The 25,910-nt window shown below is 29.1% G+C and overlaps 2 protein-coding genes across 2 annotated transcripts; both read right to left on the reverse strand.

Annotated features, from left to right (window-relative positions):
- Positions 1-10,673: 10,673 nt before the first annotated feature.
- LOC100201593 (phosphatidylinositol N-acetylglucosaminyltransferase subunit Q) lies at positions 10,674-22,082 on the reverse strand. Its single transcript, XM_065809170.1, has 3 exons — positions 21,462-22,082; positions 11,065-11,265; positions 10,674-10,979 (listed from the first exon to the last, which is right to left on the reverse strand). Exons 1-3 carry the CDS (start codon positions 21,988-21,990, stop codon positions 10,807-10,809), a joined length of 903 nt encoding a protein of 300 aa, XP_065665242.1. The 5' UTR covers positions 21,991-22,082; the 3' UTR covers positions 10,674-10,806.
- Positions 22,083-23,153: 1,071 nt separating this feature from the next.
- Positions 23,154-25,419, reverse strand: LOC100198032 (SET and MYND domain-containing protein 4). Its single transcript, XM_065809171.1, has one exon. The coding sequence runs from the start codon at positions 25,367-25,369 to the stop codon at positions 23,174-23,176; it is 2,196 nt and encodes a 731-aa protein (XP_065665243.1). The 5' UTR covers positions 25,370-25,419; the 3' UTR covers positions 23,154-23,173.
- Between the last annotated feature and the right edge of the window lie 491 nt (positions 25,420-25,910).

Genomic DNA, 25,910 nt, shown 5'->3' on the forward strand with positions numbered 1-25,910 from the left:
CTTTAAGTGATGCCAAAATTTCTACTGATCCCTCGATTGATTTCCACTGTGATGCACTGATGGTCTTTGAAGAAAAAATATCTTCATTTGCACATAAGCTGATAATTGCACTCTTTAGATGAAGGACAGAAGCCATGCAATCCAGTTCACTATTCCATCTTGTGTCAACAGATTGGCGTAACTGTCTAAAATTGATTCCTTGAGCGTCTGATTCTGATTCAAGCAACTCAGCTGCAACTGTTGACTGGTGAGTTAAAGAAGCCAAATCTTTGCATGTTTGCAACGCATCATCCATTCCAGCAGTCATTCCAAATGAGTCTGGAACTGCACATTGCAAAATATGATTGTTGCACAAGTATTGGTCAAGGCGCTTTGACTATTTGACTGCAAGTTTCATGTTTCTTTCCTGGTCGTTCACGCAGTACATTGGCAAATCAGCAGGCAAATTTAGTTCTTCTAAGACAGAATCCAGCTTTTCTTCAATTAAGATACCTGTGTGTCTGCCTGGGAACTGTTGAACATGGGGTGTCCAGTGATGTAGTCTCCGATTTTCGTCAATAGCATGAAAAGTCCAAGAGATGTAGCTGTCCTGAGCTCTAGAAGTCCAAAGGACAGAAGTAAATGCAGCACTTTTTAGATTTGGCCTAATCTCTGTTATTATGCTCTTTATTCCAGCTTGAACTTCTCTTGATCGAATTGAAAGCTTTCTTGAATATGTTGTTCTGTGATGAAGTTTGCTCAGTTTAGGGTTTGCAATGTCAAACAATTTCTTGAAACCTCTTCCTTCGACTGCTGAAAAGGATGCCAGATCAGTGGAAAAGTAATCCAGCATTGCAGAGTCAAACTGTTTTTGAATGGAATTGTCTTTGTCATATTTGGACTTTGTTTCAAGCATTTCGACCATGGTTCGTTGTTTCTTTTTAGGAGGAGTAAGAAGAGAGTCGTCAGTTTTTTCAGAATACTCAACGTAATCTTGGCTGTGTTTTTATTCGAGGTGACGATGAAGTTCCCTTGTGTTTCCATCTTTTGTTTTCAAAGAATTTTTGCACGCCTTGCATTCAGCGCCGTCACTTGTTTTTTGAAAATATCTCCAGATTTTGTTTTTTCTTGGTGACATTTTTGATCTTTGAAATGAGGCAAGAATATTTCTTTTCAATATGAACAATATGTGTCAAGTTGAATTCCACTGGTAAACTAATGAAATTAAGTCGAAAGTGCACCATTTTATTCAAAAAGTTTTTGTATTTAAAATCTAATTAAAAATATTTAAAATCTAATTAAAATTTTTTAATTAGATTTTTTTTTTTAAATCTAATTAAATAATCTCATTAAAAATCTAATCAAAAATTTAATTTCTTTTTGTCAAAAACAAATTAAATTTTTAATTAGATTTATTAAAATCACGGAGTCAAAATATTAATTAATTAAAAAAACGAATTATTAGGCATTTTGTAAATTATAATAATTTTTAATTTGGAAAATAATATAATATTTAAGTCTCGTTCTACTTCTCGCGAGAATTTTCTATTTCTCGTTTCTCACGAAAAGTCCCATTTCTCACGAGAAACGAGAACGAGACGAGATCTCGCTCATGGTTACTTTTTCGGTAAGACGATTTTTTCCACCAAGTGGTTTCCCATCAGACAATTTTAGTTTATAAGTGGCTTTAAATTTACGAAGTCTGCTACCAACTGTTTTTTGTATGTATCCAACACATTCTAACTTTTGGACAATAAGATCATTGTATGGACTAAATTTAGCAACTTCTAGATAGCATTTTGGGTCACCGTCACCAATATAATAAGCATAATGTAAATTTCTGTCTGACTCTGATGATGTAAAACATTCAACAGTTCCATCTGCCTACATTGCGCCCGATGAGGCCTTATGGTTAATGCTATGGTTATGCTACATTCATGTGTACTAAGAATCTCATCATATTCATCAGTGCCTTTTTTTGTTTCCCATTTATCACATTGATGGCATACTTTAGATTTAATGCGGTAGTCAATGCATTTTCCAGTATCGCTTGAAGTTATAGTTACAACACCATTTAAAGAAGAGAATCCTCACTTTTGCCAAGTACTATCACATGAAACTGTAGTATCTGTCTTGTTCTCAGCAAGACCTTGCTTAATCTCAACAGCTGCTTTATTCATAAAGCAGCTGTTGAAAATTCCTTTGAATATCATGAAATATTTTTTTATGCATTGGTGGAGGTAAATTCATAAAACCACAAAAGGTTGTTAAAGCAGCATGCCTCTTTCCTATTTCCCTCATAGCAATAATCGATCTCATTTTTACATCCGTTTGATATTGCCCACTAGATTCATCATCAATTTCTTGGCTAGTGTAAACCCTTTTACTCCATGAGCAGACTGAGGCTGTACATGTAAACTCTAATAAAACAGACAGTCCTTTCTTTCTTGATAAATCTGTTGAAAGTTCAATACTCCTCGATTGACATTTAGGGCACATAGCAATTTCATCTATGATTTTTTAAAATAAAGCTATCCAACATGATGTAACAGTGTGGAAAATTCGATTTGTTATTAGGTAATAAAGTTCGTTTTGTTAATACTGTTGTTGCTTTATGATTTAATAATGTAATTTTCTTTGATGAAGTTGAAGCATTTAAATTACTTGTTGAAGGTATGTTATTAACAAGACTATTTTCTGAGTCAATGTTGGGTTCAGGAGCTTTAAAAAAAACTTTTGCCATGAAAACGTCGTTTTTTTCTTGATCCTTCTGCCTTTCGTCTTTTTCCAGCATCAAATTTTTTCATTTTCCATACTTATTATTTTTTTCTAAATTTGAATAATAATTATAATCATCTAATTGAATACACAAGTAGTTCTAGTACGAATCAAATAAATTATAGTAAATTAGGAACTATAATAATATATAAATACAAAATATATCTGCCAGCAGCAAATGCATGCTTCTATTAAACCTTTTCGAATATATTTCGATTTATACTTTTGGTTATACTTTAAAACTACATGTGGATATCATGGATTACTTTTAGATGCTTACCAATGATTTAAAACAAGTTCAGGTAGGCTTCGTTTTTTAAATTTTTTTAAAGATCCGATTTTAATTTTTTTTTTTTTTTGAAATCGCAAAATTTATGCGATTTTTATAAAAAAAAATTATACCACCTATATATAATGATAAAATCATATAAGTTGTAAATATTTTTTTGAAAAACAAATATCACCATCATTTTCTACGTATATGATATTGGGTAAAACAGTAGGGGAGATAAGGGCGCATTGATCGCCGGGGCAGTATGATCTTTTGGCTTTTACTCGTTCATTTTTGCCTTACTAGAAGTGAGGTTGCAGTTTAATTAACCATTATGCTTCCCTAATTGATTATTCGTAATATTTTTTCATAAGGTTATCAGCGTCAAAAAAATAAAGAAAATATATGTTTTTCGTCATAAAAAGTGATTTTTTTAAATCGTACTATAATTCAAATATATTTTTATTTAGATGTCTGTATGGGTTAACAACAATTTTATTTTAAATTTGTAAGTGTTAGGTATATAATATAATATATAATTTTTATTTGGCTGCAATTTATACAGTAGATATTGCTATCAATATGTTACCTATACCTATTGGGGTACATTGATCTTTGACTATGCGGGGCCCATTGATCGGAGGATCAAAGTGCCCCATAGAAGACGAAGTGCCCCATGTTTTTGTTTATAAGCAATACAGTTAAACGAATGGAATTGTATTTATAATTTAAAAAAAAACTATATATAAACAAACAATAGCTTTTAGCATTTCATTTTTTAAATCTACTTATGTTATAAGCTAGTAATAATAATACTATTATTTTATAATATCAAAAGAATAATATTTAACATAATAATTAAAAAATATTTAACATAATATTATTATGTTAAATATTAGCATTTATTAAAAACATATGTTTTTATTGATATATTTTTTTACAGATCTTAAAATGGTTAGAAACAGAATTAAAAAAACAAATAAAGTTGCTATACCAAGTGAAACAATGAAAGTAGCTGTTAATAAAGTTTTAGAAGGAACACAACTGAATGTTGTAGCACGTCAGTTTAACATAGATAGAATGACTTTAAAAAGATATTGTCGTAAAAAGAGGCTTAATCCAAATGAAGCTTTCAAGCCTAACTACAACAATAGACAAGTTTTTACAGCAGAAGATGAAAAAAGTTTATCAAGTTATTTACTAATTGCATCAAAAATGAACTATGGCCTTTCAACTAGGTCAACGCGATTATTGGCATATGAATTTGCTTTAAAAAACAATAAGATATGCCCATCATCATGGGTCAAAAATAAAATTGCAGGCATTGATTGGTTGCAAGGTTTTATGAAAAGACAACCAGAGTTGACTCTACGAACACCTGAAGCAACGAACTTCGCTCGATCAGCAGCTTTTAACAAACACACTGTAAGAGAGTTTTTTCAAAATCTTAAAACGGTAAGAAATCGATATAAATATAATCCTAACTGTATATATAATGTTGATGAAACTGGTTTAACAACCGTTCAAAAGCCGGTAAAGGTTTTAGCTGGTAGAGGAAGCAAACAAGTTGGAAGAATCACATCTGCAGAACGAGGAACATTGGTAACTGCATGTTGTGCCTCTAATGCTTTTGGAAATTCCATTCCTCCATTATTTATTTTTCCTAGGGTAAAGTTTCATGATTACATGATTAAGGAAGGACCTCCTGGATGTGGGATTTGCAAATCCTTCTGGTTGGATGAACTCAGAAATTTTCATAGAATGGATTAAACATTTGTTAAATATTCAAACTGTTCTCAGGAATCTCCAGTTTTGTTACTTCTCGACAGTCATGAAAGTCATATTTCTGTTAAAGGCTTGGAGCTTGCAATTCAACACGGAATTACAATGATAAGTTTTCCTCCCCATTGCAGCCATAAATTGCAGCCATTAGATAGAACTGTTTTTGGACCATTGAAAAAGTTTTACAATTCTGCATGTGATAATTGGATGGTTTCAAACCCAAGACCAATGACCATTTATGATATTGTTTCAATAGTTCGAGAACCGTATACAAAAGCTTTCTCACCATCTAATATACAGACAGGATTTAGAGTAGCTGGCATTGAGCCATTAAATTCTGAAATTTTCAAAGATGACGAATATTTACCATCATCAGTTACAGATAGAGCTGCTCCAGATACAGTTACTATCACTCTTGTCAACAACATGGAATCTGAAATGATACCAGCACATGTTAATCACATAGAGTCTGAAATAACTATAGTAAATATTGAAACAAGTATTTTAAACAAAGTGTCAACAAGTGTTGCTTCTATAATCTCACCTGAGGTTTTAAAACCTTACCCAAAAGCATCTGCCAGAAAAAAAAATGTTAAAAGTAGGCAGTTAAAAACAAGGATCTTGACTGATACTCCTGTCAGAAATGAAATTCGTTTGTCCAAAGAAAAGAAAATTTTGAAGCAAACCAAAAATCAACAAAAAGTCTCCACAAAAGATAAGAAAGAAACTAAGAATTACTTGCTTAGGAATAAAAAACAATGTAAACCAAAAGCTGCTTCACAACTTGACTTTCACAAATGATGAAATATTCTTAATCAAAATATTGTACTTTTAACAAGTTTTGTAAACTTAAAAGTTGTATTCTTATTTCAGTCTTTATCTTTCAGTTCTTATAAATTTCAAGTTGTTGTAAAGTTTTAAACGTATATAAAGCGGGTAGCTTAGAGCTGCTGTGATTTATACATTTTTTAATTAAAAATTAGACTAGTGGGTTTAACTGCTATATTTAAAAAATAATTAAAAAATTTAGATGTATTATATGTTATACAATATTACCCTTTGACTAAATTATTTACAAGATTTAGTTATAGAAGTGTTAAACGTTTAAATAGTATTACGCATATAAGATCAATGTGCCCCAAGTCGGAGATCATAGTACCCCATAGTTTGGGGTACATTGATCTTTTGAGAGGGTTGTTTAAAAGTTAAAATTATTCATGTTTATCATTTTTTTAAATCAAAATATTTATATATTCCAAAAGCCAGATAGTTCTACATGTGTTTCGTAGTTAATAAGTTTTTACATCTCTTTCAGGTTCTGCGCAATTTTCAAAACACTGCTACGGCGATCAATGCGCCCCCATCTTCCGTACAATTTGAAATTTCGAAAATTTTCATATTTTAAGGTAGACTACCACCTTAATGTGACGGCGGTATGGCAAAAACATACGACGTGACTATAAAAACATGAACAGTTTTTTATCTAAATAATAATTAATCATGAAATTTTGAATTATTTTTTATTATTTTGATAAATTAAATTTTATTTGATTAAATAAGCATCTATAAAGAGTTCATTTTTGTTATATTTTCAATATATATGTATATGTATATATATATATATATATATATATATATATATATATATATATATATATATATATATATATATATATATATATATATATATATATATATATATATATATATTAGGGATATGACTTTTTTGCAACCTACTAGGCCTGTATCGTAATTCAATGAACTTTTATGTAAAAAGAACGAATAGATGTTTCATTTTGACATATTTTGAAAAAAGGTCACCCCAAAACCAAAAAATCGAATTTTCAATAGGTACACTTTTGTACAGTAAATGAATATTAAAGGCTGAAGATGTTGTAAGAGTCATACTCCTGTTGTTATTTTATTTATTTATGCAACATGTACTGTGATATAACAAAAAACATTATGTGATATATAGTTATACAAGTATTACAAAATTAACAGTATCAAAGCGTCTAGTACAACAATATACATAACTGTCTGTGTCTATAGGCCTACTGTGTTTAGTACATGGGTCACATGATGCTCACGTCTCATAAAGAGTCTAGCGCTTATTACTTAGAATGAATCGAAGTTGCAGTTTGTCTTTCTTTCTGCAGGAAGCATACAGGTCTTGCATCACCTTGATTGCACGTTCAGCTATCTGATTACTTCGTGATATGTCGATGACGGATGGCTCTTTCTTCCAGTGATTTTTGAATGACTGCAATGCCTTTTTGTAAGGCTTCAATACATCAGATAAATTCTTGAAGTCATTGTCATTGTACTTTTGACTACTAAACCAATGTTCTGCCCACTCATATGAAATGAACCTGCAAACCTTCTCCAAATTCTTTCTCGCTTCAGGCATAAGAATGAACGCCAGAATGGTGAGAATGGCTCTTGAGTTCCATCTGGCATTGCTCATATTAGGAATGTTCTGAAAGTGAATCAGAGGGAAGTTTCTTTGTTCTTCATAGAACCTAAACACTCTTGTTAAATGGTACAAAAACTTTATATCGTCTCTCCACCCTGATTTATCAAGAATTTCTACAGTTCCATTCACAAACTTATCCTTCAGTTCATCATACTTATTCAACAGTTCAGACACAAATGGGTATTCAATGTTTGGAGATTTGGTATCACCCCCAAGTTCTTCGTCCATCACCAGACGGAGAATCCTGTCTAGTACGTGATGCTGACAACCGATAAATTGTGGTATTGCGACACCCTTTAATTTAAACATACGTTGCAACTTCACAACAACTCCATTTCTCTTCCCAGTATTGACGTTTGTTGTATCAGTAATGATCATCTTAATTGAATTCCACAAATTGTATTCATCAATAAGTTTGGCAATTTTTTCAGCAACAGTTTCAGCTTTGCCATCTTTTAAACGCAGTGCATCAAGTTTCACGTCAGTTCTTTCATTCTGAAGTACAACTACCTGATATTCCTTATCATCTATTCGTTTGCCGTCAAAGTGTAAGGACCACTGTTCCATTTTAAGTTGTTGTATCATTTCTTTTTTTAATTTACCTGCCTCTTTGAATATGGACTTGTAAATTGCTGATTGACTTGGAGTTGGAATATCAATACCTTGTTGTGATAATACATTGCATATTTTAGCAGCTTTCTTTGTGGAAACTCCACTTGATGTAACCATACTTACAGCAAATTTACTTTTGTAGTGCTTTCTAGTTTTTTTCTGAGTGTCCTCATCATCGTCTTTATCACCGTCGTCGTCTTCATCATCTTCACTCTTACTTTTGCAGTTTTCAGATTCAGTACCACTGTCTGTGGTAGACAGGACTTGTGATGTGGAAGGTATTGCTGTTCCAGACTGGACTTTCCTTCTCTTGGAAGGGTGAATGGTTTCTTTACTTGCCACTTGTCCTGTTGAGTACCCCACCTGTCCTTTACTTTCTTTTTGTAGGTGGTATAGACGTTTATCTTCCGAGGATAACCACTGGCCATTTATTTTCGTGATGTCAAATAATGCATTGAGAACATCATATTTTCCACGCTTGACACATTCATCATAGACCTTCAGCACCTTCATAAGCTTTGCTCTTATCACTTGATCAGACACACGTGGAAAATTCAGTTTATTGTCCCACAATTTTGTAATTTCCTTAGAAATTTGGTCTATTCGTTCTTTTCTTCCTTTAACATATGCTCCGAGAAACTGGTATCTTCCTACGATCTGCAATTGAAGTGGTATTCTGGATTTTTCATCGAGTGAATGTTCTTCTACAGCCACGCTTCCTCTTCTTCTGTGTGACTCTTGAAATCTCACCAAATTTTTAGTCCAAGTCTTCTTGTTCTTTGTTACTGTGGTATGACTTTTCTTGTCAGACATCATATAATATTGTTACGACTTTACGGATAGCTGAGCGTAAATATCCGTTTAATAAAGTTGTTTAATTAATAAAATACTTTAACTGTATAGTAATCCAATTATAGTTCGATAATCCAGTCAATGTTGATAACAGTTCGATAATCCAGTCCGTATCCTAACGATAATGCTACAACTACTTATACTTCGTACACTTACAGCGTCTTTAGTTCGCTACAGTAGTTCCTTATTAGCTCAGTTACACGCAGAGTACTTCATAGAACTATTCACATTATCAACACTGAGCTCTGACAACAGCTCGCTTATATAATTATTTAGAGCTTCCAGAATGTTCTACTAAGTTCTATAATCTTCTACAGTCTGTTACAGTCGTCTATATCACCGTGGTAACACAATGACGTCATCACATAACAATTCCAAGTATTTGCCGGCACACGGCCGTTTCGTTGCCATGGTAACGTGTGGCGTTAAATTTATAAATTCATAACAAAATAATGAAATAAATAGAATTAAGCTGAGAATTAAGCTTAAGATTAAAACATCGGTCAAAAATGAATGTATAAAAATGGTAAATCAAATTTTTATTTTGGGGGTGACCTTTTTTTGTTGCAGAAAGCTATTTGGGCCTTTTTTCATGATTTTAGGTAAAAGTTCATCGATTTATGATACAGGAAACATTTTATTTGAAAAAAAATTAAAAAGTCATATCCCTAATATATATATATATAAATTATGTTAGAGTATTTTACAAATAGAGTGCTCAATGTTCTTAAAGAACAGACCAATAATAAATTAAATTAGTAAAAAACACTTATCTAACTTTTTTCTTCAACTTGAAGTTTCACCATTGCTGGATCATCAGGAAGAGTTCTTAGTTACTCTTCCTGATGATCCAGCAATGGTGAAACTTCAAGTTGAAAAAAAAAGTTAGATAAGTGTTTTTTACTAATTTAACATATATATATATATATATATATATATATATATATATATATATATATATATATATATATATATATATATATATATATATTTCAAATTTTTGTATAATTTTATTTCATTTGAGACCAGACATGTCGTATATTTGAAATTTTTTTTATCAATTGAACAACTTGTAAGTTCTCATAAAAATGATCAACATGTAAGTCCTCATAAAAATGATGCGTCTACATCTAAATTAGTCGATTTATGTACGGATTGATGCACTTATTCAATGAAACTTTGAGAAATAAAAATGGGATGCCTTGGAATAACTTATAATATTGATAATGGTATTACAATTTACTTATAAGTGTATTATTAATATTGTTAGTATTTGTATTATTAATATTGTTGTATTGTACTAATATTAACGACAGTTAGTATAATACTGTTAGTTGTAGTATTTAGTATTATTAGTTTTTGGCGATTTAGGCATCCATATGCACGAAATAACCATAACGCTGCAATCTTTTAAAAAGAAGTATTTACTCTTAAAAATTTAACAGTTAAAACCTCTTTGAAAACTTAATTTCAACTTAATTTCAGTTTACTCTTTTTGATATTTCTTAATTTTGATATTAGTATCCTAAACCATATTTACTATAACAATATTACCTGAGATTGTACCTTCAAAATTAGCTAGAAGCCTCTGCAATGTTAACAGAAGCTTTTAGCATGTTTTAAAAATCGTTTTACTCATGCAAAGCTTCTCTTAATAAAATGAATATTTCTTGTATATCTCAAACTAATGTGTTTGAAGCTTTGTTTTATTTTTAAAAGTCAACACATTTTCAGTTTCTTTTCGCAATTTATATACAATAAAAACAACAACAAAAAAATAGATTGCGAAATAATCTGGCAAATTTTCAATCAAATAGTAGGAAATTTTCAATCAAATGTCGGCATTTTGTAGATCATATGATTTTTCATATGAATTCTTCTTATAAAAGAAAACTTAATAAACTCAACAAAAAAAAAACGAAATTTGATAACATATTTTTATGTTTTTGAATATATACAATCATTTACCCAAAATGTCACTAAATGCACCCAATGGCATTTAACAATGGCATCGCATTGGATAAAATATCTTCTTTTTTTTTTGTTCAATACTATTTTACAAACATTCTATATTTTTATTGTCCGTTGAAACGTTTGACCATTTGCTCCATGGCTTCAGTATTTCTCCTGTTAAAAGCTTTTGCAAACCATCAGTTATCTCAAAAAATGACAATCGGTAAGTCGGACTTAATTTACAGACATTCGATGTTTCGATTTCAAGGCTTCGATCTGATAATGTAAAAAAGTTTAATAAATAAAAACTTGCAAAAATCAACAAAAATGTATACTCTAACTCATTTCTAATCTTTCTTACCAGTTATAATCGAAATAAAAAACGTTAAAGAAAATTGAGTAACCAAGACACACATTCTTAGAGTTGCAAAAACGACATAATAAAGAGCTGTTGTCGGAAGAAGAAACATTAGAGTTGTAAACAAGATTGTTCCAAGAATAAACTGATCGGCCTCATACGTTACTGAGTCTAAGCGGCATCGCAACACGTTCCATTTTTTCCCTAAAAATTCAAAATATTTATTTATAATAAAGAATTAATCATGTCCAATTAAGTCGATTTTTGAATTTTTGATTTGAATTTTTTCATTTCATTTTTTTTTTAACAAGTCATATAATACACACACACGCGCGCGCGCAAATAAGGGCCTATACTAGGAAAAAAATTTGGACAGCGGTACCCCTCCGTCCCAGAGAAATTAAGCGGAAAATCGGCGTTTTTTTGAAAAAAAATAAATAAAAAATAGTTGCCGTAAAAAATAAAAAAAGGTCTTTAAATTTTGATTTAGGCGGCGCCCAAATCAGCGCCCAAATACGGTCGACCCTGTCGAAAACGGTTTAGAATAGCACCTATATATATATATATATATATATATATATATATATATATATATATATATATATATATATATATATATATATATATTATATATATATATATATATATATATATATATATATATATATATATATATTTAATAACAATTACACGCAGAACATCTAATGTGAAAAATATTACACGCAGAACATCTAACGTAAAAAAACAAACAACCAACATTACTTATTTGATACAAGTTTTTTTGTAGAATAGTGTGCATTATTTTTCCACCAATGTTTCATTCATATTTTAATGTTTCATTTATATTTTAATGTTTCATTTCTTTTCTTAATGTTTCATTTATATTCTTAATGTTTCATTAATATTTTAATGTTTCATTTATACTTTAATGTTTCATTTATTTTCTCAATTATTGTTTTATTGTGCTACTGCAGTAAGAATCAATATCAATAAAATTAAGTTTTTTTGGGTATCTTATAAAAAAATTAAAACTATTTTTTTATAAGATTCCAAAATTTTAAAAGTGAAAAACTATTTCCGAGACGACTTGAAATTGCTTTGATGTTTTCGGCTTGATGTACTTCCATCTGTTTTATCAAGGAGGTATAATAGAATGGAAGGAGAACGAAGCTGAAAATCGTGGTACAGTCTTAGTAGTATAATTATTCTATCGGGAAGTCAAAATGACGCCTTTGTGTTGAAAAAGAAAAATTTTGAAATGCAGTTTGCAACCTTTGAAAGCTGTAATCGAAATGGATTACTCTCTTAAAAGTTGACTAGTTTTTAACAACTTTTTGAAGTATCAAGAAGTAGTCACAACAAAAATCGCGTAAAGTAATCGTTATTTGAATATGTGGTTGTCTATTAATTGCGTCAACAATTATTTAACGATTTTTACCTCCCCCTCCCGCTTATTAACAACTTGTCAAACTTCCAGAGACCCCTCTATAAAATTACATTAACATTCCATTACCCCCTTACCAACATTAATTTAAAACTCACATTAAACACTAAAATTACCAACATTTCATTACCCCCCCCCCCTCCTTTCTCTAATTTCTTCCTAATAATCAAACTTAAATGGAAAAAAAACATAAAATTTTGAATAAACTAGTTTACCACTAAAACAAAAAAAGTGATTAAAAGTAAAATGTTTCGAAAAAAAAAACTATACAAACTTTAAAACCATTTTAAATTAAAAAAGAACAAAAAGAACATAAAAGTGAATAAAAGAAAAATATATAGAAAAAAAAAGTGTTAAACCTTTAACTTAGGAACACACTTACACGTTTTAATTATGAACATATTTCAAAACAATACAACACTTCTATGTACCAAACTTCTTCAGTTTAACTTTAGGCCTAATCCAATTTCACGAAAAAAGCCAACTATTTCTAATAGAGTCTAATATAGCAAATTATTTAAGAGCCAAAAGTTGTAATTTACAAAATTTTTAAAGAGCTACCAATATCTTTATTTCAATATTGTATTAACATTTGTGCATAGAGCTAAAGAGCTGCACCTTAATATCGAAAACATCACAAGAGACTTGTGAGCTGCATGTTGCCGACCCCTGGTTATTAAATTATCTTATGATACTTTGTTTGGAAACAAAATATCATAACATAATTTTTTTTTTAGGTGGAATGTGATTGGTTAACTTTAAATGGTGATAACTAGGCGGGGTTGTATAGAAACTTATGTTTCAACTAAGACTGCTCCATGAGAAATGGCGTATTTTAACTTCGTTCTCCCCCTCCAGTCTATTATACCTCCTTGGTTTTATACTTCGATTATTTAATCGTGCTACTGCCGTCACTTATTCGCGCATGTTTTGAAGCGGAGTTTTTTTAACGAAAATTTATCACGCTTGGCGTTATTATTTTTGATCACGCGACAAGGTACTCTTTTTACGCGGTAAGGTACTTATCTTTATTATAATCTGTTAATATCTGCTAAATCAGTTATAAGATCTTTATATTAAATAATAATTTGATCTAATCATAAATTCAGTCGAATTTATATAGTAACAGATAAACCTTATGATATTTTAAAATTTCCCTTTTATTTTAGATTAGTAAAGCAACTTTTAAAGATTTTACGATTTGATTTTGAATATTATCTTGATCAAGAATCGTACAAAAACATAGTCTTGAAAATTTTAGAAAAGTGCTCTAATTTGATGTTAAAGTTTCAGAAATTACATTAAAAACGCTAAAAATTGCTATTTTTTAATGTTACATAACCTAACTGCATAGTAAAACAACGTTTAAAATGGGATGGTTTCTATTACAATTTTCATTAGTATTATAATAAATTATTATAATAATATAAAAATACTTAATTATTTTTTATATTCTTATTATTAAATAATGGGAATATAAAAAATAATTAAGTATTTGCTATATTTATTAATCAAAGTTTTTTTAATAACATTTTAGCCAGCACAATGACATCGCGTATACCGCAAAATTCCCAAAATTTCATGACCTTTTTTTTGCAAAGTAATAGCTTACGTTTTCTAAGAACTACGTCATGATAAAATACTTGACCTAATTTTTTCGGAATATCCTGCACGTATAACAAATATAATTATCCAATATGGTTATAATCCATGGTTATAATCCATGGATTGTAACCATGGATTGTAACCATGGATTGTAACCATGGATTGTAACCAGCTATAAGATTAATGTATAAATTATGGAGCAAATTGGTATCAAATCACCTCAAATCAAAAAACCTCTATTAATATGGAAGGAAACTTTGTAATTAGTGGTGATGGTAAAGCAAACTTGTTGAATAATGGTTTTAATTCCGTATTTGTAAATGAAGATACAAAAAATGTTCTATATATATAATACCTAAAACGAATAGCACATTACTTTTTGATATAAATGATATAATTAGTCGTAATACAATTTAAAAAAAACTCCAAAACCTTGATGTAAATAAAGCTATTGGTGTTGATGAAATTAGTCTCCATACGTTTTAAAAAAGTATTACAAAAATATAACCACTATCATTATTATACCATAAGTCAGTATTACGAAAAAGTTTACTTTAATTACGGAATTGTGCAAATATTTCTCCTATATTTAAAAAAATAGATAAAAATGATGCGCTTAATAACAGACATATCTTTATCTTCAATTCCATGTAAAATTATTGAACCAATTATTGACAGAGCCAACGACGCCTGGGAAGGGGGCCGGGGGGCCGACTTTTTGCTAAAAGATTTATTTTTAGAGAGAATTTTGAATATAGAGGACTTTTTATAGAAATACACGATTGTGCCCCTCCACTTCGAAACCCGTATCGTCGGCCATGATTGATGATGCAGTTATGGATTATCTAATTGGTATATTAAATGAAGATCAACATAGGTTTAGGAAAAACAAAAATTGTGTAACTAGTTTATTGGAAACTTAAGATATAATTACAGACGCTTTAGAAAATAATTATTTTGTAGATTTATTATAGTTAGATTTTGCTAAAGCATTCGATAAAGTGCCATATTATTAAAATGGATAAAAAATTTTTTCATAACAGAAGATTATGTATCAAACTGGTTACCAGTTATCAGTGGTATGCTTCAGGCCAGTTTTAGGCCTACTTTTGTTCTTAATCTTTATTATTGACCAAATTGATAATTTACAAAACTATATAATGTTGTATGCAGATGACAGTAAATAATAAATATTATAAAATCGGCTGAAGGTCCTAAAAAGCTGCAAGCAGATCTAAATTATCTTATGGAATGGTCATCAATCTGGTTAACAAAGTTCAATTATGATAAATGCAAGGTCCTGTATTTTGGCAAAAAAATCCTCAAACCACTAATGTAATGCATGATTCAGATACAAATCAAGATCCCATTTTGACAGTAACTGATTTTGAACGTGAATTAAATGGGAATTGCAAGTTACTGCAGCAATTTGTAAAGCTAATTCAATCCTGGGTTTAGTTTGCCTAACTTTTAAAAACTTAGATATAAATATGGTTAAAAATTATATATAACATTAAGGTGTCCACATCTTGAGTATGCTGTGCAAGTTTGATGTCCCTATCTGAAACAGGATACAGACAAAATTAAAAAAACTCAAAGTAGAGCAACCAAACTCATACCATCACTTAAAAAAATTTTCTTACAAAAAACAATTAAAAATGAACTTGAAAACTTTACAAGAACGTAGGCTGCGAGGTGATTTAATTCAACAATATGAAATTGAGCACAATCTAGATATCATTAATTTGATTCAAAAAAATGAAAGTTTCAAATATGCTCTCAACTTATGTCAGCACAAATACACTTTGAGTAAATTCTTTTGTAAAAGCAAGAATAGATTTAATTTCTTCTTTTCTCTAACAAAGAACTAATCCATTGATTAACTTGACAGATGAAATCAGAGAAGCTGACTCGGTTGACCTATTCAAGAACTACCTAAAAATTGGGTAGCGATAAGAAACTAATTTTTCAAAAACTAATAATAGGTGTGACAGTAAAATATCTCATGCTATTGTACTCCACATCTGTTCTCAGTTGTTACAACTCTGACTTATTATTATTATATAACTCAATTATAATTCAACTTTAATAACAATTTTTAAATAACAAAAATCTAACACGCTAGAGTTTACATATTCATATTTGCAATTTTTACTTAATGGAGTAATTTAAAAACATCGCAAATTTTATATTATTTTTGATTTTCACAGGGTAGATAGTTGCAATTTTATCTCAAAGAGGAAAAAACTCTTTTCCAGGTGCATTCTATTGGCAAATTGGCAGCAAAATTGTAGCATTGCGATTTTGAATAGAAACAAGGAAAAATTTTTTTGTTGCAGGCTCCAAATATTTATTGCTCTGGTTGTATACGTCCACAGTTGCATTTCCTACGGGAGAACAAGGATTGATATATTTCTACGATATTGCCTATACCGCCGAGCTGCACAGAATCGTTAAGGAAAGAATCCTTGTTCACATCGCTGCAAAATTGATTTCAATCAACAATTGTTGCACATCCTTCGATGTCCAGTTAGTGCAATGCATCTTCAACCGACATTCCCCTGCTACTCCCTGCGGACCGGCTCCATAGGCAGATATTCCTATAATTCTTTTTTTGTGTTTTGTAAGCATTATATGTTTATTAAATGTGTAAATATCTGTTATATATGAAATATATGTTTCATATGAAATATATGTTATATATGAAATATCTGTTATATATGAAATATCTGTTATATATGAAGTATTTCTATGTGTGTTATGTGCTATAATGTCACGTGTTTATTATGTTGTTTCCGTGGTTTCAAAGTGTTGTGACTTGGCTTAGTTTACAGCAAAAGTGTTGTCCTTGCTTGCAAAACGGTGTGCTTTGCAATATGACTTAGCTTCATTGAGAGCAAGAGTGTTGTTTTTACCAGCCAAACAGTGTACTTTGCTATAATGTTTAGGATCAAATACAAATACGTCAATTCTAGATTTCCAAATACAAATATATACAACCAGCATTTTCCAAATAGAAACACAAGTTTCGATTATATTTATACCGTTTACTAAAAGCTATATAATAATGAAACAATGTTATAATACAAATTGCTTTTTAAGAGTTTTTAATGTTAAATAAAATATTTTTGTAATTAAAAAAAAATTTCAAGAAGAATAAGTTTTAATTCCTCTCATAAAATTGTATATTTATTTTCATTGGAATTATCATTTTGCATGTATATATTGTCCATTTTTGCTTTGTTTTTTTTATATTTCCGTTATATTTTTATATGTGAGTGGAGAGCGTTTATACTTTTATTACATTGGTGATTACAATCGAGATGGTTTCTATTTTTATTAATTATAGTTTTTGTGCAGTTTTTCGGCACAAACAACAGCTATAATAACTCGTAAAAACCGATATTATAAACAGCTTATTTGAAAGATTTTGTTAAGAGTTTATAACAGAAAAATTTCTATTAAAAAATGTCAAACAGATAGAACTAACCTATTTGACACAATCCCTCTTTCCGTGCTCCCGTTTTCTGTGTTCTCTTTTGTTTTGTAAATAAATATAATCTTAATAAGAGAGTTAAAATTTTATTATATTTATTGTTACATTTAATCTAATTTTATTAAAGCCTTAAGTTTCCGAGAACATTAGTTCTCGGAAATGTTACGAATCAATATCTAAGATACTTTTATTATGTGTTTTCAATGTTAAAGATACTGTTATGTGAAAAATATTGAAGTTAATAAGGATAGAAATGATCGGTGTTAAATAGACTTACCAAGACCCGTATTTTACGGGTCCGCATAACTAGTTTACAATTAATTCTGAATCATCTTTAATTCGCAGAAATGAGTTAAAAGAGGTTTAAAAATTTTAAATTGTTAAATCCAAACGAATACTTTGAATTTGTAAGCCTCTTTAATAAATGCATTAATACCTGTGTGCATCTGTGTAATTTTTGCGTTTTGTGATATAGTTGAGGTCAAAAAGTCATTAATTTCTTTATACTGATTCAATTTTAAGTGTACTAAAAAATTTTAGGTGGTATAATAATATATTTATAAGAGTTACACATTACTGTACAGTTATGTACAGTAATGTGTAACTTAATTTACTTACTTAACTTAAAAGGCTTAAATTAGAAGAGTTAGTTAAGCAAGAAGAAATCTTATTGGTTGTAATATATTATGGACAAATGTTATTGGCTTCTACGTATTTACACTGTCCTCCAAAACATTAGCAACCAAATAAAATAAAATAAATTTTCTACTTTGATTACTTATTACAGCAATTTTGTTTTTTTAATTACGCTTTAAATGAAAAAAATGGTTAATGTTACATATAAAAAAAAGATTTTAACGTAATAAGACTAGTTGAAAAAAAATAAACGTGAATTTTTGTTTGTATTGGTATTTTAACGCAAAAACGTGGTCCTCCAAAACATTAGCAACTTTTTTAAAACTACCCTAAAAAATGTTAAATCAATAGTTAATGGCATATCCTTTACTTTTTAGGATCAAGGAACATCTTTTCGGCATAGACTCTACGAGTTTATTAATTTTTTCTTGTGTAATCTCATTCCACGTGGTTTCAATAGCTTTATATAGCTCATCGGCGTTTTTAAAGGGTCCTTTGTGTTTTAGGGAGAGTTCAACTTGGTACCATAAATTTTCAATCGGATTTAGATCAGGTGATTGAGCTGGCCATTCCATTACTTTAATTTAATTTGTTTCAAACCATTCTTTAACGAGTTTAGAGGTGTGTTTGGGGTCGTTGTCTTGTTGAAATGTCAATACAAGAGGCTTATTATTATCAGTATGAGGAACCACTTTTTCCTTGAGAACATCACGATAAACATACTGATCCATAATGCCATTTATTCGGTAAATAGGTCCAACTCTAAAACCAGAAAAACAACCCCAAACCATTGCACTTTTTCCACCACAATGCTTGATTGTTCCTCTTGTGTATTTAGGATCTAAGCGTTTACCTTTAGGTCTTCGTACCTTTAAATTTCCATCAGGACCTTTCAAATTGTACTTTGATTCATCGCTCCAGAGTACTCTATTCCAATCATTTATAGTCCAGTCTCTATGAGAATTTGCAAACTCAATTCTAGCTTTTCTATTCTTCTGAGAAATGAAAGATTTTTTTACTGCTCTAAAGCTCAAAAGTCCTGAAAGTTGTTATCGTCTACAAACTGTATTTTGAGACACGGAAAGTTTCAGTTTTTCAATAGTATCATTAGCGCTGTCAAAAGGATCTTTTTTAACATGACGAATAATTTTTCGATCGGTGAAACGACACGTTTTGAGTGGTCTTCCGCCCTTATGTTCTGTTTCTAAAGGACTACCTTTATTAAATCGTTTGATTATTTAGCATACAATTGACTTGTTAATGGAGTATTTCGTTGCGATTTCCTTTTGTTTGACTCCTTTCTTGTAATCTTTTACAATAGGTTCTCGAAAAGCTAAACTATACTTGTTTTCTGCCATTATAATCCAAAACAGCATATACATGCGATCTTAAATTAATATTGTAATAATTGCAACACTCCATATTCATCTCTGGACAAAAATTAACAATTAGTTGGTTCTCATTGGTTAAGTACTAATAATTACAACACAACAATTCCTTTGGGCATCATTTCCACACTCGTGCTGCTGATTTTCCGTGAGTTTTTGTGAGTAATTATAAAAAGTTGCTAATGTTTTGGAGGATGACATTTTTGCGTTAAAATACCAATAAAAACAAAAAAACAAATTTATTAATTTTCAAGTAGTCTTATTATGTACAAATCATTTTTCTTATATGTAATATTAAGCATTTTTTGTATTCAAAGCGTAATTAAAAAAATAAAATTGCTGTAATTAGTATTCAAAGTAGAAAAAAAGCATTTTTTAAATTGGTTGCTAATGTTTCGGAGGACAGTGTATATACATTTATGTCTAGAATTATTACATCTTTAATAAAGAAACACATTTTTGTATATTTCACTAAAATTGAATTGCACAATAAAAAAAATTTAAATGTGTGCAAAATAATGCATTGCAAAACTATACACATTTTATAAATTTAACAGTAAGAAAATATATTAACATAAATATATATTCAAACCATAATATACATAGATATGTATGCAAAAATAAGTCATTGATATCAGGTATACGAGTAATGCTAGTATTTTTTTTTACAGTTTATGTTAGTTTTAACCTATGCTGGATTAATAATAAAACTATGTTTTACATGTCAGTTTTTGCACATGCACTTTAGAAAATAATCAATGCAACTGGTCTTATTATTATTTTTCTTATTCGTTATTTAGGCGCTCCAAGTAGTCCTAACGATCTTTTCACACAGTACCACGGATTAGCACTTAACCAGGAAGTTCACGCCTCCTTCCTCCCTAGTGATGTATATATGGCCAGAGTAGATTTCGAACCATGGACCTTCAGTTAGAAGTCAGAAATGTAACCACTACAACACGGCTGTACAAATGCTAATTGCCTGATTCTACTTGAGCTGGGTATAGAGCGTCGCAAAACAGATTAGTCTTATCCTACTGATGAAGTATTGTTGCAACAGTGATTCTGCTTAGTAGGACCAACCGTAGATTCAAACAATTAGCATTTGCAATGTAGAATTATTTAAAATAAGAAAAAAACTTCTAAAAAGGAAAAAAAGAAAGTATTTCTATAGATAATATTTTCATTAATTTTTGAATAGCCTTTTATAAGCATAATCACATTTAAAACTAATACCTAAAATTCAATAAATACTTGTGGGCATTTTTAGTAGTGACGCCACAACACTTTTATTAGCGTATTCATTTCAATAAACTTTTTTTTTAATCCTACTAAAAAAACAACCTTTTTTTAGAGTGGTTAAAAAGTAAAACTCTCTTCCAGTTGTAACCGAATCACTGAAAACATTACAAAAACGATAGGCACCTCAAAAACTGTTTGTAAACAATTTGTTTCATGTACGCAATATAACGCAGTTAACAAAGCCGCAACAATATATAATTTCAATTTTGACAAGTACTTTGTTCTACTGTTTTCATGTATATTCTATTATTTCTTGTTTTAGTTTGAATAATTTTATCACCTTGTCATTGTGTCAGTTTATAATTTTCCCATTTTTAAAAAAAAACTAATTAGCTTTGCAATTTCTAAAAAGTAAAAATTGAGTCAAAAAAAAGATGAATGGCAGATTCGGCTTATTGACGTTACTTTATAGACACATAAATATCAATTAAACATGACAAAGGCAAATTTTAGGTGTTTTGATAATAAGCATAATAAAGCTCAAATTAAATGCATTCAAATGGTACAGATGCTAGAATGAAAAACTTACCCATAAAAAGCCGAGATAAAGATATTAAACCGTAAAGTTGAAGCGAATATAACTTGGCACCATACACATAAAAACAGTAGATGTGTAAAGTCAGCACATTTATAGCATCTTTAACGAGCGATAAAAAAAGTGTTAAACCAAAGCAATTTGAGTAAATAAGAAAAGTGACTATTGGAACAAAATAATCGTCAATAACGTCAATATACTGCATCCAAATCTGAACATGGCAAGAAAAAAAATTCCCTAGAAAATGGGAAAGTTCTTGGTTTAACTTTAATCCAGCAGGATTTCCCATTAACCACGTTAGCAAGTTTTGTAAACTTTCACTAGTTTTACAGCGAAAATAAAAAAAATGTTTTCCAAGACTCTCTGCACCAATTAAATTCAATATAATACAAGATGATATACCAAGAAGAATGTCAATAAGCAATTCTTTTTTCTTTATACGTAAGAAACATCGCGATTTCGATAGATGTTCAAAGGCATACGAACAATTTAAAAAAATCACTATTATGTTATACAAACTCATTTTTTATTTATAATTTCATTTCAGTTGCAGCATTTTCCCACAATTTGCATCTAAAAAGTCAATCTAAAAATTTTTTCAGTTAACTTAGTATACATATGTATACTAAGTGTGCATACATATAAATAAACATATCAATATATATATATAAATATATATATATATATATATATATATATATATATATATATATATATATATATATATATATATATATATACATATATACAATAAATATGTATATATATATATATATATATATATATATATATATATATATATATATATATATATATATATATATATATATATATATATATATATATATATATATATATATATATTAATAGGAAAACATCAATTAATACGAATTCTCTTAATACAATGAATAATTTATTATTAGTTTTTCTCAGGATTATGGTTACCGACATCATCAGCAAATTTTTTTGTAACGTTAAAAACGTTAGCGTTACAAAAAATTTTTTGTATAATTTTTTTTGTTGGTAACCATAATTATGCTGGTAACCATAATCCAGCAAAAATTTCTAATAACAAATTAATAATTGTATTAAGAGAATTCGTATTATTTGATAATTTCTTTTTAATTTAACATACACTCTTATACACGATGTCAACACTAAAGATATATATATATATATATATATATATATATATATATATATATATATATATATATATATATATATATATATATATATATATATATATATATATATATATAAATTAGTAAAAAACACTTATCTAACCTTTTTCTTCAACTTGAAGTTTCACCATTGCTGAATAATCAGGAAGCATATATATATATATATATATATATATATATATATATATATATATATATATATATATATATATATATATATATATATATATATATATATATATATATATATATATATATATATATATATATATATATATATATATATATATATATATATATATATATATATATATATATATATATATATATATATATATATATATATATATATATATATTTATATATATATATATATATATATATATATATATATATATATATATATATATTTATATATATATATATATATATATATATATATATATATATATATATATATATATATATAAAGCATCATAATATAAAATAATACTGCACTCTCTAGAATTAAGATCCGGAATATTATTTAAAAGAATGTCTTCTGTTAACATTTTTTAAATAAACACTTTTTTGTTCAAGATCAACTAAATCAGAGCAATCAGGTTGCTTGTTCAAATGTACTAATTTTATACCTTCATCTACAAAATCTAAAGCTTCATTTATGTAAGTAATTTTGCCATTGTGCACAACATGCATAAATAAATCTGTTAGTTTCAGAATCTCATTTGTGTACTCTATACTTTGATCACCGTATATAGTTTTGATTACGAGAACGCTCTTTTTTACAAATTTCAATGCAGATTCATAATCTTCCAACATCGCATAACATTTACCAACAACGTCATAACTTCGGGATAGTAAAAAATGATTAGCAATATAAATTTCCTTTTGATGGTTTAAACATTCAAGAAAGAGCTCTAAGACTTTCTCAACACTATGACGCTCGCTATTCAAACTTAGCAGACGCATCGCGTTCAAAAATAGTTCGTCACAACGATTTGCTTTGCTAACATAAATATCTTTGCAGAAATCAGTATCACACGATGTGCATTTTTCTTCATTGTACAAGGGCAACTTACATTTAAAACAAATAAAACCATTTTTATTACTACAACCATTTTGATTAACACAATGTTCACAAGAACAGACAAAAAAATATTGCTGCATTAAAGCTGCACGTCGATCTTCATAACGCATTCGTTTATAATGAGGACCATAACAGTTGAAAATCTGTTCGCCTTTCACCACATCTTTCACAACTTTAACTATAAGCTGGTTTTTATAAAAACAATTAAGAATGGTAGGTTCACAAGAATGGTTTAGTAGACTTGTAGTTGGGTAGATTGCAGTAGCTATTCGAACCTGCTCTTGATCTATAACACTGGTTGTATCAAATTTTTCTGCACTTAGACAAGTTACTGCATGGGCGTTACAAATAAGCTGCTGGATGTGCCGAATCAACAAACTTCCTACATCAAAATGATGCTGTTGCAAGACGGTATGTATCTTAAAAAAGGAACTATTTATAAGCAACTTGTACAGCAAGAAACCAGCAACAGAGTATTGAAATAAATCTTCAATTGGTAGCCTATCGCTGTGTGTCGAAAGAAAATAAACACTTTCATAGTCAGCCCGATAAATTCCTTGATCATTACATCCTTCTATTTTTGAGGAAGGTAAAGTGGGAGAGTCAGTAAATTTGTTTAGACTCAAAAATCTTAATAAATCCTTTGCATCACTTACTAAAACAATTCGAAGCGACAAATGTGCAATTCCTACTTTCTCCATCAGACTTAATTTTTTGCATTCAAAACGATGGTAAGTAGCCCAAGCATCGTTATAACACGATAAAGAGCAAAATACTACTTCAGCACACTCGTAACATGGGAATAACGAAATAACTTTATCAAAACATAACTGACAATGAGTTTTATACCAATGAGGAAGTAAGACAGCTGCATAAGGTTTCTCGCTAATAATTATACTTCCATTTGGTATATCTTCTTTAGCAAAAATATATCTACCCTGCTTACTATCGTAAGCCACTTCTAATGAAGAACTTCCTCTGGTTAAAATCTTATCAAAACCATTTACAGGAATAAAACTATCCAATTCAACAACTTCATTAACAGCAACAGCATCTGTCAAATCAAATTTACAGACTGAACTAAGGAGCAATTCTACCTGGTTCCTTTCTTCAGAAAACTCTGTTGGTAGGACTGTTAAACACTTTTTAAATGATAATTGACTTTCCGAATATTTTTTTAAATTCATTAATGCTGCACCTTTTCGTTTGTACAACTTCCATTGCTTTTCTGGAAAAAAGCCTTCATTAAGAGCACAATCAATATCGACAATACATTTTTCCCACAATCCTTTGGTAAATAAGACTGCTGATCGATTACCAAATAAAACTGACACTTCCGAACGAGGAGAAAACAATAAAGCCATACCATAAAGTTGTATTGCTTTATCGTCAAGATGTTGAAAAAATGCAGAATCTGCAGATGTTTTAAATTTCAAAGATTTGTCTAAACATTTAACTTGAGCAGAGTGTATGTTTTTATTAAGCCATTTATCTAAAGAGGTTCTTATAAAACTTTGTTCTTGACAAAAAGTCAATCTTTGAACATCAGTTTTCATCAAAGAAAATTCTTTTAAAAGACCAACTTTAGAAGCTTCTCTGGTAAGATCATCAAGATATACTTGCCATTCCATACTTAAATGAAAAAAATCAAGAAATTTATATTATACTGCAATTATCTAAGAGCTTTTAATCTTTCTATTAATATATGTTAGGGTGCATTTCGATATACTACCACTTGAAATGTAGGACATTGGTGTTAAAAATGACTTTAGAAAAATATTAACCTGATTGGATCACTTTTGTGTCCCCCCCAGTGCCATATTAGCTTTTAAAAACGAGTAAAAAAAATGTCTTTACTCGGAAGCTTTAGGGGAAGTGATAATATAAAAATTTTGAACTGATTTTTTTTTTACAAAACAAGCATGGATATATATTTTCAAATAAAAATGTTAGTTAAGGCATTATATAACTGCTTTTGCATTATTTTGTGTGGTAAAAAATGCTAAAAATGTGAAAAAAGTGAATTTTTCAGCTTAAATTCAAGTTTTTATTTTGAATTTGATCAATTATTTTATATCTATGTCATAAAATTACTTTATTATTTTAATTCTACTTTAGACTATAAAAAAATTAAAAAAAGCACTTTTTAACCTAATAAAAGTTTTTTTAGCA

The sequence above is a fragment of the Hydra vulgaris genome, chromosome 11 (assembly GCF_038396675.1).
Source record: "Hydra vulgaris chromosome 11, alternate assembly HydraT2T_AEP".
Taxonomy (NCBI): domain Eukaryota; kingdom Metazoa; phylum Cnidaria; class Hydrozoa; order Anthoathecata; family Hydridae; genus Hydra; species Hydra vulgaris.

Bases quoted from the DNA above. Each gene is read 5' to 3' on its own strand.
- LOC100201593 (XM_065809170.1), bottom strand. From the start codon at position 21,990: ATGAGTTTGTATAACATAATAGTGATTTTTTTAAATTGTTCGTATGCC. The intron at 11,266-21,461 runs GTAAGTTTTTCA...TTGAATTTTTAG, and splicing joins TTTATCTCGGCTTTTTATGG to GGAAAAAATGGAACGTGTTG. The intron at 10,980-11,064 runs GTAAGAAAGATT...TTACATTATCAG, and splicing joins TTTTATTTCGATTATAACTG to ATCGAAGCCTTGAAATCGAA.
- LOC100198032 (XM_065809171.1), bottom strand. From the start codon at position 25,369: ATGGAATGGCAAGTATATCTTGATGATCTTACCAGAGAAGCTTCTAAA.